At 40.9% G+C, this 13,196-nt stretch overlaps 2 protein-coding genes across 3 annotated transcripts in view; both read left to right on the top strand.

Moving 5' to 3' along the window:
* Nucleotides 1–10,335, top strand: part of LOC110506336 (anoctamin-1) — a 58,768-nt gene extending 48,433 nt beyond the window's left edge. For both annotated transcript variants that reach the window (XM_036963702.1, XM_036963701.1), the window contains 5 exons: nucleotides 595–747; nucleotides 1,279–1,331; nucleotides 1,473–1,657; nucleotides 7,336–7,441; nucleotides 7,603–10,335. In XM_036963702.1, the coding sequence (XP_036819597.1) occupies nucleotides 595–747; nucleotides 1,279–1,331; nucleotides 1,473–1,657; nucleotides 7,336–7,441; nucleotides 7,603–7,815 (710 nt within the window). In that variant the 3' untranslated portion in view covers nucleotides 7,816–10,335. The remainder of the gene's footprint in view (nucleotides 1–594; nucleotides 748–1,278; nucleotides 1,332–1,472; nucleotides 1,658–7,335; nucleotides 7,442–7,602) is intronic.
* An 863-nt stretch (nucleotides 10,336–11,198) lies between these two features.
* Nucleotides 11,199–12,636, top strand: LOC110506335 (FAS-associated death domain protein). Its single transcript, XM_021585887.2, has 2 exons — nucleotides 11,199–11,586; nucleotides 11,930–12,636. Exons 1-2 carry the CDS (start codon nucleotides 11,214–11,216, stop codon nucleotides 12,217–12,219), a joined length of 663 nt encoding a protein of 220 aa, XP_021441562.2. The 5' UTR covers nucleotides 11,199–11,213; the 3' UTR covers nucleotides 12,220–12,636.
* Nucleotides 12,637–13,196: the final 560 nt, after the last annotated feature.

The following is a 13,196-nucleotide window of genomic DNA, read 5'->3' as shown; positions in this document are numbered from 1 at the left end:
CAGTCATATTGTTGTGGCATAGCAGTCCTATGTACACCGACTCAAAGATTCAGTCCATCTTTAGGTTTTTAGGCATGCCTGTTTAAGTGGCTTTTTCAAGGGTACTCAACTGAAAACCAGCTAGGATTAATATATGGATGCAGGCACAAAAGGCCAGAGTGTTTGAACCCATTCAGAGTGTGAAGTGGGCACATTTAAAAAAATAAAACGTTTTTTTGATTGGATCTCTGGAAGTTTTACCTAGTACATTTCAGTAAAGTTTCTGACTGTGGCCATCCGAAAGCAAGTGCAGAAACATGGCATGCCCTCATTCCACCATCTCATTACTTTTTGCTTAGACATGTTCATCTCTCATGTGTTCTCCTTGTAGTGTGTACTGTGCATTTCAACTGGAAAAAAAATGGAAACGCATATATTGCGTAGTACGGTATTAGAAGTAGATTATTAACGGCTTGTGCTCCTCTTTCCACTTCCCTCTATACTTGTGATCCAGTTATCTAATTTGAGATTTAATCTACCCAGCATGCTTTGTGTTGATTTCCTTGTGGTCATAATGTCCAGTTGAATATATCTGTTTTGTTTTTTAACTCGCAGTCATCCAGTTTGGCATGGTGACCCTGTTTGTGGCCTCCTTTCCCTTGGCACCACTCTTTGCTCTGCTCAACAACATCATCGAGATCCGTCTTGATGCTAAGAAGTTTGTGACAGAGGTCAGGAGGCCCATCGCAGCCAGAGCAAAAGACATTGGTAGGTTTCCATCTCCAGACTTTAACAGCACTGGTCTATTGATGTTATAATAAAGGGGACATTTTAACCTAATTTCTTCCACTTTTCAAATTGAATTTGACTTCATTGGAGATTCCCAGAATTGGCCCTACATGATAGATACCAAATTGAAATAGGTAGCAGGAATTTCCCATCTGAAAACACAGGTCCCTCACAAATGTTTTGGTCATGTTTGTGTGATTACATCATTGAGTCAGCTATTTGGTTTGAATGCGATACATTTTTATAATACAATAATCTAGTAAAATCTAATGATCCTTAAAACACCTTATCATTATATCCATTCAGTGACTATCAATGGGATACACATTTATTTTTGCCAATGTTTTTCTGGTGGTGCACATTTATGATGTGACCATAATACATTTTTTCAACCAATTAATTAACCATTGCATCTACCATGTCTAAGTAAAGTAGGTACATATAAAGCCCCCTTGTCTACCCAGTTATTGGTGTTTCGGGCAAATCTCCATATCTTATTTCTTCTCTCAGGCATCTGGTATAATCTTCTGAGAGGGCTCAGCAAAGTAGCAGTCATTGTCAATGTAAGTACATACCTTCACATGAATAAAAACATTTAAAGTGCTCATTATTTCCAGGTCTGTCGTCAAGATTACACAATGTTGACGTTTGAAGATCCTTTTGGTCATCACACCTCTCCCCTCTCCTCTGTCTGCTCTCTCCAGGCGTTTGTGATTTCCTTCACGTCCGACTTCATCCCTCGACTAGTCTACCAGTACATGTACAGCCCTGATGGCTCCATGCACGGCTTTGTCAACCACACTCTGTCCTACTTCAACGTCAGTGACTTCCAGCCTGGCACTGCCCCTCTGCAGCCAATGCACCTGGGGTATGAAGTGCAGATATGCAGGTAAGACATTCAAAACATTATGGTCCCCTTCGATGAAATCAGGAAGGGGACTATGAATCTGTCTCTGTCCGTACGTGTGTGTACGTGCGTACGTCACACGCTATATCTCAGACATCACTGGACCGATTTTGACGAAACTTGGGTGAATGATGTCTTGCCATAGAGGTCCGACATTTACAAAATGACAGTGATTGGCCAGATGGTAGTGCTATAACAAGCGATTGAAAATGACAACTTTGAAAGGTCACGCTCCTCACTCTGTTTGGCATAATGTCATGAAATTCACCACATACTGTAGGTCCCTCTCCTCGCAAGTAAAATATTTGCCTGAGCGATCCATAAGGTCCACCATGATGGATTTTCCACCATTTTGAATGTTGTGAAAAACACAAAAAACGCTATTCCTCTAGCACCGAATGATTGATCTGCACAAAACTTGCACGAAAGGGCTCAACGTAATATGTTCCAGACTAGTAATTAAAACAATATGGCCGCTATTGACTAAAGCTAACGGTAATTTACCACGGTAATTTTGAAGAATAATAGTGACGACATCAAAACTATGAAATAACATGTAGTAACCAAAAAATGGTTAAACAAATCAAAATCAAAAGAGTGTGCGAAGATGTCATCAAGGCAAAGGGTGGCTATTTGAAGAATCTCAAATATAAAATATATTTTGATTTGTTTAACACTTTTTTGGTTGCTACATGATTCCACGTGTGTTATTTCATAGTTTTGATGTCTTCACTATTATTGTACAATGTAGAAAATAGTCCAAATAAAGGAAAACCCTTGAATGAGTAGGTGTTCTAAAACTGTTGACCGGTAGTGTATCTGTGTCCATATTGTCCATGAGTTTATATTAGATAGTCCATATGGTTCAAGAGAAAAATAGCCTAATTAATAAAAAAGGATCTAATCAACACTGGCATTATTTTCAGAACTCTACAACTCTTCCAACTACTGACTTTTTTCACAACTGCCACCAGTTTGATGATGTTGAACATCTCATTCCAAGATCATGGGCATTAATATGGAGTTGGTCCCCCCTGTGCTGCTATAACAGCCTACGCTCTTCCAGGAAGGTTTTCCAATAGATGTTGGAACATTGCTACGGGGACTTGCTTCCATTCAGCCACAAGAACATTAGTGAGGTCGGGCACTGGTGTTGGGCGATTAGGCCTGACTCGCAGTCGCCGTTCCAATTCTTCCCAAAGATGTTCGATGGGGTTGAGGTCAGGGCTCTGTGCAGGCCAGTCAAGTTCTTCCACACCGATCTCAACAAACCATTTCTGTATGGACCGCACTTTGTGTACGGGGGAATTGTCATGCTGAAACATGAAAGGACCTTCCCCAAACTGTTGCCACAAAGTTGGAAGCACAGAATCGTATAGAAATTAATTGTATGCTCTAGTGTGTTAAGATTCCCTTCCCTGGAACTAAGGGGCCTATCCCTAACCATGGAAAACAGCCCCAGACCATTATACCACCTCCCCCAAACTTTACAGTTTACAGGCACTATGCATTCGGGCAGGTAGCGTTCTCCTGGCATCTGCCAAACCCAGATTCGTCCGTCAGACTACCAGACAGTGAAGCGTGATTCATCACTCCAGAGAACGCGTTTCCACTGCTCCAGAGTACAATGACAGCGAGCTTTACACACTTTCAGCCGACGCTTGGCATTGCACATAGGGATCTTAGGCTTGTATGCGGCTGCTCGGCCATGGAAACCTAGAAGCTCTGATGAACAGTTCTTGTGCTGACATTGCTTCCAGAGGCAGTTTGGAACTCGGTAATGAGTGTTGCAACTGAGGACAGATGATTTTCAGCACTCGGCGGTCCTATTCTGTGAGTTTGTGAGGCCTACCACTTTGCGTTGTTGCTCCTAGACGTTTTCACTTCACAATAGCGCCACTGACATTTGACCGGTGCAGCTCTAGCAGGGCATACATTTGACGAACTGACTTTTTCGAAAGGTGGCATCTTATGACGGTGCCATGTTGAAAGTCACTGAGCTCTTCAGTAAGGCCATTCTACTGCCAATGCTTGTCTATGAAGATTAGATGGCTGTGTGCTTGATTTTATACACCTGTCAGCAACCGGTGTGGCTGAAAAAGCAGAATCCACTAATTTGAAGCCGTGTCCACATACTTTTCTATATATAGTGTACATATTGACATAGTAATTTTTATTTATTTATTTCAACTTTATTTAACCAGGTAGGCTAGTTGGGAACTAGTTCTCATTTACAACTGCGACCTGGCCAAGATAAAGCACAGCAGTTCGACACATACAACAACACAGAGTTACGCATGGAATTAACAAAACATACAGTCAATAATACAGTAGAACAAAATAAAACAAAAAGTCTATATACAGCATGTGCAAATGAGGTACGATAAATAGGCCATGGTGGCGAAGTAAATTACAATATAGCAATTAAACACTGGAATGGTAGATGTGCAGAAGATTAATGTGCAAGTAGAAGTACTGGGGTGCAAAGGAGCAAGATAAATAAATAAATACAGTATGGAAATGAGGTAGTTGGATGGGCTGTTTACAGATGGGCTATGTACTGGTGCAGTGATCTGTGAGCTGCTCTGACAGCTAGTACTTAAAGCTAGTGAGGGAGATATGAGTCTCCAGCTTCAGTGAAAAATATATACAAGTATATAACAAAAGGGATCATACTGAAACACTCATATTAAACACCAATGGTATTCACTAAGTTGATGGTTTAGGATAATGTTTTACAGCTTTGTCGTTCTATAAAATAAAAAAAATAAAAAATCATCATTATTTCATATATTTCACATGTGATAAGGCCACACAGAGGGCCAAAGATAATTGCAGACACCTGTAATAGTCTGTTTTGTGATAGATTACATATAATCCTTGAATGAAATCAACATTCTAGTTGTATACTGGTAAACTTCACAAGTTTCCAGTAATATATTGTCCCTTTGCAACCCTTCTCAAGACTCAAGAACATTCATATCAACCACACGGTGGCACTATAACGGCCACATGTTTTGTTACTTTCAGTTAATCTAGGTTGAATTGGGCGCTGATAACGTATTTCACGCAGTGAGAGTTGAGCAGGGACGAACAGATTGGGTTCAGTCAGTTCAGTCAGTCATCCTAATGATCCTTCCCCAGCTAGCTAGTTTATGCTTGTGGCTAGAAAATTCAGTGCTAATTTAAAACTTGTCTGCATTGTGGGGACTTGGGAGAGTGTCCAGAATCATTCTGTTTTAATCAGAGTAATTGTTTGTTTTTCCCTTCCCAAATATAGATGTTAATGCTGTAGTTGTACATTTTGGGTGAAAATCACTCCAATAAATGGGTTTTAGCTGTCACACTGGCGTGATGATATTGGCCACACTATCGAGCTACTTCCCTCAGCAGTGCTTTGCAGTCGGCAAGCGGGAGAGAAGGAAACACTGTGCACAATGATTTATATACTCTGAACAAAAATATAAACGCAACATGTAATGTTTTGGCCCCATGTTTCATGAGCTGAAATAGAAAATCGTAGACATTTTCCATATGCACAAAATGCTTATTTCTCTCAAATTTTGTGCAAAAATGTGTTTACATCCATGTTAGTGAGCATTCCTCCTCTGCCAAGATAATCCATCCACCTGACAGGTGTGGCATATCAAGAATCTGATTAAACACCATGATCCTTAAACAGGTGCACCTTGTGCTGGGGACAATAAAAGGTCACTCTAAAATGTGCAGTGTTGTCACAAAACACAATGTCACAGATGTCACAAGTTTTGAGGAAGGGTGCAATTGGCATGCTGATTGCAGGAATGTCTACCAGAGCTGTTGCCAGAGATTTGAATGTTCATTTCTCTACCATAAGCTGTCATTTTAGAGAATTTGGCAGTACGCCCCACCGGCCTCACAACCGCAGACCATGTGTAACCATGCCAGCCCAGGACCTCCACATCCAGCTTCTTCACCTGCAGGATTATCTGAGACCAGCCACCTGGACAGCTGATGAAACTGGGGGTTCACACAACCCAAAAAATTCAGCACAAACTGTCAGAAACCGTCTCAGGGAAGCTCATTTGCGTACTCGTAGTCCTCGCCAAGGTCTTGACTTGACTGCAATTTGGCGTCGTAACCTACTTCAGTGGACAAATTATGAATCCCAGTTTCAACAGTACCTGGCAGATGGCAGACAGCGTGTATGGCGTCGTGTGGGCGAGCGGTTTGCTGATGTCAACATTGTGAACAGAGTGCTCCATGGTGGCGGTGGGGTTATGGTATGGGCAGGCATAATCTACGGACAAGGAACACAATTGCCTTTTAATCGATGGCAATTTGAATGCACAGAGATACCATGACAAGATCCTGAGGCCCATTGTCGTGCCATTCATCCGCTGCCATCACCTCATGTTTCAGCATGATAATATACAGCACGATGTCACAAGGATCTGTACACAATGCCTGGAAGCTGGAAATGTCCCAGTTCTTTCATGGCCTGCATATTCACCAGACATGTCACCCATTGAGCATATTTGGGATGCTCTGGACCTACGTTTATGACAGCGTGTTCCAGGTTCCGTCAATATCCAGCAACTTCACACAGCCATTGAAGAGGAGTGGGACAACATTTCACAGGCCACAAGGCCACTGATCAACTCTATGCGAAGAAGATATGTCGCGCTGCATGATGCACACCAGATACTGACTGGTTTTATGATCCACGCCCATACTTTTTTTTAAAGGTATCTTTGACCAACAAATGCATATCTGTATTCCCAGTTGTGGAATCCATAGATTAGGGCCTAATGAATTTATTTCAATTCACTGATTTCCTTATATGAACTGTAACTCAGTAAAATCTTTGAAATTGTTGCATGTTGCGTTTACATTTTTGTTCAGTGCATATATACACTACATGACTGACAGAGTGCGCTGTTTTGAAGTGAGTGCGCAGAGTGCGCTGTTTTGACGCTACCCAACCATTGTAAAAAATAAGCATTTATTAATGTCTAAATTTTTTGGCCATGTTTATGACATAACACCTTAATGCATATTCTTAAATTATATTATTTGAGCTAAACATAAAAAATACATGAAAAGTAGCTAACGTACCTACCGCCAGCGACATGTGATACAGCTGACCGGTGCTGACCGGTGGGAAGCAACATTGGTAATTGGGAAACACCTCGATATAACACTGTTGCTCTTGTCATTCACACCGATTTGTCATTGCGTTAGCTTATTGGCATGTCACGATGACATCCAGATGGTAACCAATACTGCAAGTTTTTTCTCCCTCGCCCATCGAAAAAAACATCACTTTCTTTTACAAGTTTTAACTAGAGCTGTGCTGCTGTTGTTGCCAGCTAGCCAGCATCAACTAGCTAGCTGGGAAGGGCTCATCAGGACGACTGACTGAACCGAATCCATTCGTCTCCAGTCGACTCTCGTCAACAATTTGGGCACCAGGCGTGTCCGGATAACCTCTCCCGTTTGAATTGTTGCCACTAATTTTCCCAAGTGGGGGCGCTGCATCATTCGTAGGGGAGGACATGTTTACTGTGCCTTGTTTCAAATAGGTGTTACGTCATGAGAATGTGTGTGAAGTCTATCATACTGGTTGGATGCGTTGTCATTTATAGTAAATCATTTTGCCAATTCAATCCCCTCTCCAGATACAAGGACTACAGAGAGACACCATGGTCCAACACACCCTATGACCTCTCCAAAGAGTTCTGGGCTATACTGGCTTGCCGGCTGGCCTTTGTCGTCGTTTTTCAGGTCAGATGCCTACACAAAAACAAACATATGAGTCATTGAGGGTTCAATCTTTTTATGCTGAAAGCATTTTGTCATATCCTTTTGAATAACTGTTTTTGGTTATATTATTGAAGGAATTGTGAAAGAAATGCCTCAATCCGTACCGTCTTTTCTCCTTCTAGAATGTGGTAATGCTGATGAGTGACTTTGTTGACTGGCTGATCCCAGACATCCCCAAGGACATCAGTCTGCAGATCCACAAGGAGAAGGTCCTGATGGTGGAGCTCTTCATGAAGGAGGAAGAGGGCAAGAAGCTCCTCCGAGACAGCCACGCCAACCAAAGTCCTCTTCAGCCCCGCTCTCGCCCTGCCTCACATACACCTTCTAACTGCTAGTGCCCTGGTGGGTGGCTCCATCTGCCCGTTCATCTGGTCTGTTCAAAAACCTTCAGCCCCCCTGTCTGGACTTGGACACTCCACATACACAGTGGCCTACTCAAGAAAAGAGGGAGGCGGCTATTGGCAGGCTTCTGCACGTGCACCCTTTCTGACTTAATAGCAAGCCATTGCCCAACCTTTGGTGAACCAGGTATCAGGCAGAAGGCTCAGAGGGCTGTTTTTCTCTTTTGCACAAAAATGATACAATGCAGGAAAACATGTCGATCTTTTTTGAATATGCAATTTTGCTAGCTAATGTTTTTATTTTGAAACTTTTGCCTTTTTAAGACACTGAGATCAGGTAAAGGAGCTTGCCATTCTGCTTGTTTACCATGCCAATTTTCCCTTATGTCATGTGTTTTATGTCCTGTTTGTTATTATACTAATTCATACCTATCGTGGGCTAGGTTTCCATTGACAGATTTTCATGCAAATATTCTACAATCCGCATAAAAACAACATTTCCCACCAGAGATGTTTCCATCAAATGTACATGTTGCAGATGAAAGTATGTGCATGATGACTTAGTGCACATAAACATATATTTTGCAGTTCAATTCCCACATACCGAACACAAAATAGCCTACAAGTTAAAGGTTTCCATCACATTTTCAAATTGACTGATGTTTTCTCACCCAATTTTTTTTAACGTTATATAGCGAGTGTGCCCATTCTGGTAAGTGCGCTCTAGCCAACGTATCTGCCCGCTGTTGACTAGACTGCGCAAATAGCCTACGCAATGATATTATTATGGACAAAAGAGCGAGATCACTTTTATTTGTCAAACAGCAGCCAAGCATCGATGATTATGTCAACAACTATTTCAAGGGGAGGAAGAAGGTATTTTGTCAGCTCATTTTGTATATAATTTGTGAGTAAACAATACTTTTTAATGCATATCCAATACATTGTCAATATTGAATCCTATCAATATACACAGTCTACAAAACATTATTGACTTGCGCCCCCTTTTGCCCTCAGAACAGCCTCAATTCATCAGGGTATGGACTCAACAAGGTGTCGAAAGCATTCCACAGGGTTACTGGCTCATGTTGACTCCAATGCTTCCCACAGTTGTGTCAAATTGGCTGGATGTCCTTTGGGTGCTGAACCATTCTTGATACGCACGGGAAACTGTTGAGCGTTAAAGAAAACAGCAGCGTTGCAGTTCTTGACACACTCAAACCTGTGCGCCTGACACTTACTACCATCCCCGTTCAAAGGCACTTCAATCTATTGTTTTGCCAGTTCACCCTCTGAATGGCACACACAAACTATCCACGTCTCAATTGTCTCAATTCTTAAAAATGATTCTGTAGCATGTCTACTCCCATTTATCTGCACGGATTGAAGTGGATTTAACAGGTGACATCGATAAGGGATCATGTCTTTCACCCGGATTCACCTGGTCAGTCTATGTTGTGGAAAGAGAAGGTGTTCCTAATGTTTTGTACGCTCAGTGTATAGGGTTTGTAAAAGAGGAGAAACGTTCATCCATCTTGTCTTAACACAAGAAAAACAACATTATTAAAAACATTTTAAAAACCTCATGATCAAACCAAGTACATATTTACAAATGAAGCACAAAAACAAACGAGAAGAAAAACAAAAAAAATCTATCCTTTGTGGTACAATGTCATGTTTTGCTTGTTTGTGACCACTGTTTCTCATACAGAAGGATCTGTAATTCTATGTCTGTGTTTAGGAATGTGACAGACCTTTGATTTAGGCTCTTCTGATCAAACAGGGAAAAAATGTAGATACTTCACATCAATGGAATGGCATGGAACCTGGCCCCCAGACTGTTGGAATGTATTACATTATTAACAATTATTATATATTTTATATTTTCAATGATATGTACGATATTTAACTGTCTTCAACTTCTATTTTGTGTGTCTACGGTATTGAAATGTATCAACATTGACCTCTTGCAATATAATATGTTTGTAATATTACATTACTCCTGGATGCATACCCAGGTGTTTGTACTTTGATACTGGTTATATGAGATGTCTTTCCTTTTGCTTATAGAAAGAACTCTGATGGCCATTAACGTAGTCTCAAATGTATTTGTTAGGACATTGCAGAATATTGCATCACCTCATATTTTAATTTCTGATTCAAGGACATGTTCTTGTTGTTTTTTTTCAACTACTAATATTGTATGTTCATTGTATGACTTATAGGCCAATGCTGAATGGCAGCCACAATACCTTGCTTTTGAGCTAGTGGCATCTTATTCCCAACTGATACTTAGATATTTCAATCCTTGATATTCATCTTGGTATACTAGAGCAGTAGAGAAAAACTTGGTGTTTAAATATTTGCCTGAATTGTACAGCAACATTACAACTATATTTGATTAGGATAGTACTATATTTATTTCAGATTTCAGGCTTATATTTCCACTAGAGGTCTGTCAGCCTAAAGTAAAAGTTTTAGGATATTTTAATTACAATAAAATAATACAAGTTATGAGAAGTGTATGTGTATTTGTATCATGTGTTCGTTATAGAATTGATGTCTACTGTTAGCAATGCAATACAATGTTTTTTTTTTGGGGGGGGGGGCAAGGAGGGGGTAAGCAGAGGGTGTACGTGGACATGACTGAGGCTAGGAGAGGATGGGTTAAGGATGTGAGAAGGTGCGTGGAGAGATGTAGAGATAATCAACTTTATTTGTTTTTAAGGATATATAGAGATGGTTCAAAGGATCCAGTCAGTGGAAGGGTGGGGGCTGTGGTGTATATCCCAGATTTTAATGTTGGAGTATGAAAGCGGTTAACTGATTGTGTCAGTGTATGGGGCAGAGATGATGGCCATGATTGTAGGTTTGAGATGGGTAGAGGAGGTGAAACCACGAGGTGGTGATCTGCTCTGATTCGGCTTCAGTGTTGACTAGTGTGAAGACGGGCAAGTCGAATGCCAGTAGTAAGGTGAGGCAATTTTATTGCACGCATCAGTCAGTAAAGGAAGAGGTGGGGAGTATGGGATGTAGGAGAGAGGAAGTTGTGTGGAGTAGAATATGGTTTGGGCATAGAGGTTTGAATGCCACGTTGTGGCTGATAGGGAGACATGAAACAGGTATGTGTTATGAGTGTTTAGTGTTGATTATGTTGCGAATTGTATGACTTAGATAGGAATAGATTGTGTGAAAGGGTTAGAGAGGCAGGACAGGGTTGGGGTTTGGGTGGTGTAGTGGGGGGAGACAAGAGGAGGAGGGAAGTGGTGTCTATTGATCTATTTAACTTTCTTAGAGGAACAGGACTAATTAAGATAATTGAATGTAGCTCGGCAGTGCCTGGCCTCCCACCACAGTACAGTAGGTGGCAGTGTATGCACCTTGAAAGTTGGATGACCCGCCAACCCAATCCCAAAGAAGAAGAAGACCTGTCGCGTGAGATATTTACTTGGTTCACTACAGTCAAGATGAGTACGTTTAACAGCGTTTTGCTGAACATTTCAGGTGAACTTGTTGGTGATCAATTGGAGAAAATGAAGTTCCTGTGTATTACAGAAATAGGAAAAAATCGTCTCGAGAAGATGACCAGTGGCTTACAACTTTTCATGGTCCTAATGGAAAGAAATAAACTTGGACCTGACAACACAGTATTTCTAGTTTCGCTTTTGACAGACATTGGTCGCCTAGATCTTGCGGACAAACTTACCAACTGTGAAAGCCAATATGCTGGAACACCGAATTATCTTCCCAACGATGAGGAGCAAGGTAAATTACGTGGTTTGCCCCACTCCCAAATATTAATGGGAAAATGTTGAAATACCATAGCGTGGGCCATGAATGTATGTAAGAATGTATCAGAGATCATGGCTACATGTTATCTGGGGAACCCTGTCACAACTGCTATGAAAGATATTAGGCTAAGTTACATTGTCACTATCTTTCTGACATGCTCTCCCATACAGTAAATGTTTGCCAGTGTATTGTATTTCCTCTGAGGGCGAATATAAAATGCAACTGTATGCCTTAGATAATGTACTGTATATTGTGTTGGAAATATGACTTTTGTAGTGGACTTATTTACATTCCATGGCATCTTCTCTTTTCCCAGCAAAACTTGACATCGCAACAGAAATTATCACTAACAACATTGGAAAGAAGTGGCGAACATATGGTCGTAAACTTGGTCTGCCAGAGGCCAAACTGGACCATATCGCGCAGAAGCACCCAAACAACCTGGAAGAGCAAGTGATGGAGCTTTTGAAGGAGTGGCGGAAAAAGCAGAAAGCTGAGGCCAAAACAGACACTTTGATAAAGGCCCTTCACTCCTGTGATCAGAACTGCACTGCTGATCTGACACAGACAGAACTTGAAAAACTTAATGCCAATGGTGGACAGTGAAAGTGTGACAAACAATCTTCATCTTTTCTTAGGCCTCTTATGTTGTTTACTCAATGGATTATTTATTGATTGCTTTCACAATGAGTTTGGTGCTTTTATACGATTCAGTAAATTCACCACAATTTGTTGGCAATATTGGTATACCAGTATACTCATGGACCAGTATAATTTTATGGAAAGTAGCCCAGTGCACTCTGGGTACATACATTCCTACTACATATTGTAAGGGAATTTGGGAGAAACTTGATTGGACTATGGATATTATAAAATTGTATAGATAATGTGCATTTAAATGTGATATTGATGTATCCACTGTTGAGATTAGTAAACTGGTAAAAGATTAGTAAACTCCCTCAAGCTGGTAAAAATACTTTTCTAATTATTTAATGTTGAAGTAAACTCAAATGGATTTGTTTATGTTTGTAGTCATGCAATTCCAAATTCAACAAAACCCACAAATGTTTATGTTTGGGGTTACTGTGAACATGTTCCATAGTTGCTGTAATACTTGTCCCAAGCATTTACACGGAACCCAAACCGGCTGCATGCGTGCGCTATCGTGCATAAATTTATTTTGTCCCCCTACACCAAACGCGATCACGACGCGCAGGTTAAAATATCAAAACAAACTCTGAACCAATGACATTAATTTGGGGACAGGTCGAAAAGCATTAAACATGTATGGCAATTTAGCTAGGTAGCTTGCACTTGCTAGCTAATTTGTCCTATTTAGCTAACTTGCTGTTGCTAGCAAATTTGTCCTGGGATATAAACATTGAGTTGTTATTTTACCTGAAATGCACAAGGTCCTCTACTCCGACAATTAATCCACACATAAAACGGCCAACCGAATCGTTTCTAGTCATCTCTCCTCCTTCCAGGCTTTTTCATCTTTGAACTTTTATGGTGATTGGCATCTAAACGTTCATAGTATTACCACGACGACCGGCAAAACAGTTCACCTTTCAATCACCCAC

The sequence above is a fragment of the Oncorhynchus mykiss genome, chromosome 26 (assembly GCF_013265735.2).
Source record: "Oncorhynchus mykiss isolate Arlee chromosome 26, USDA_OmykA_1.1, whole genome shotgun sequence".
Taxonomy (NCBI): domain Eukaryota; kingdom Metazoa; phylum Chordata; class Actinopteri; order Salmoniformes; family Salmonidae; genus Oncorhynchus; species Oncorhynchus mykiss.
The sequence above is the reverse complement of the archived record's forward strand: the minus strand, read 5'-3'. Positions and strand labels throughout refer to the sequence as shown.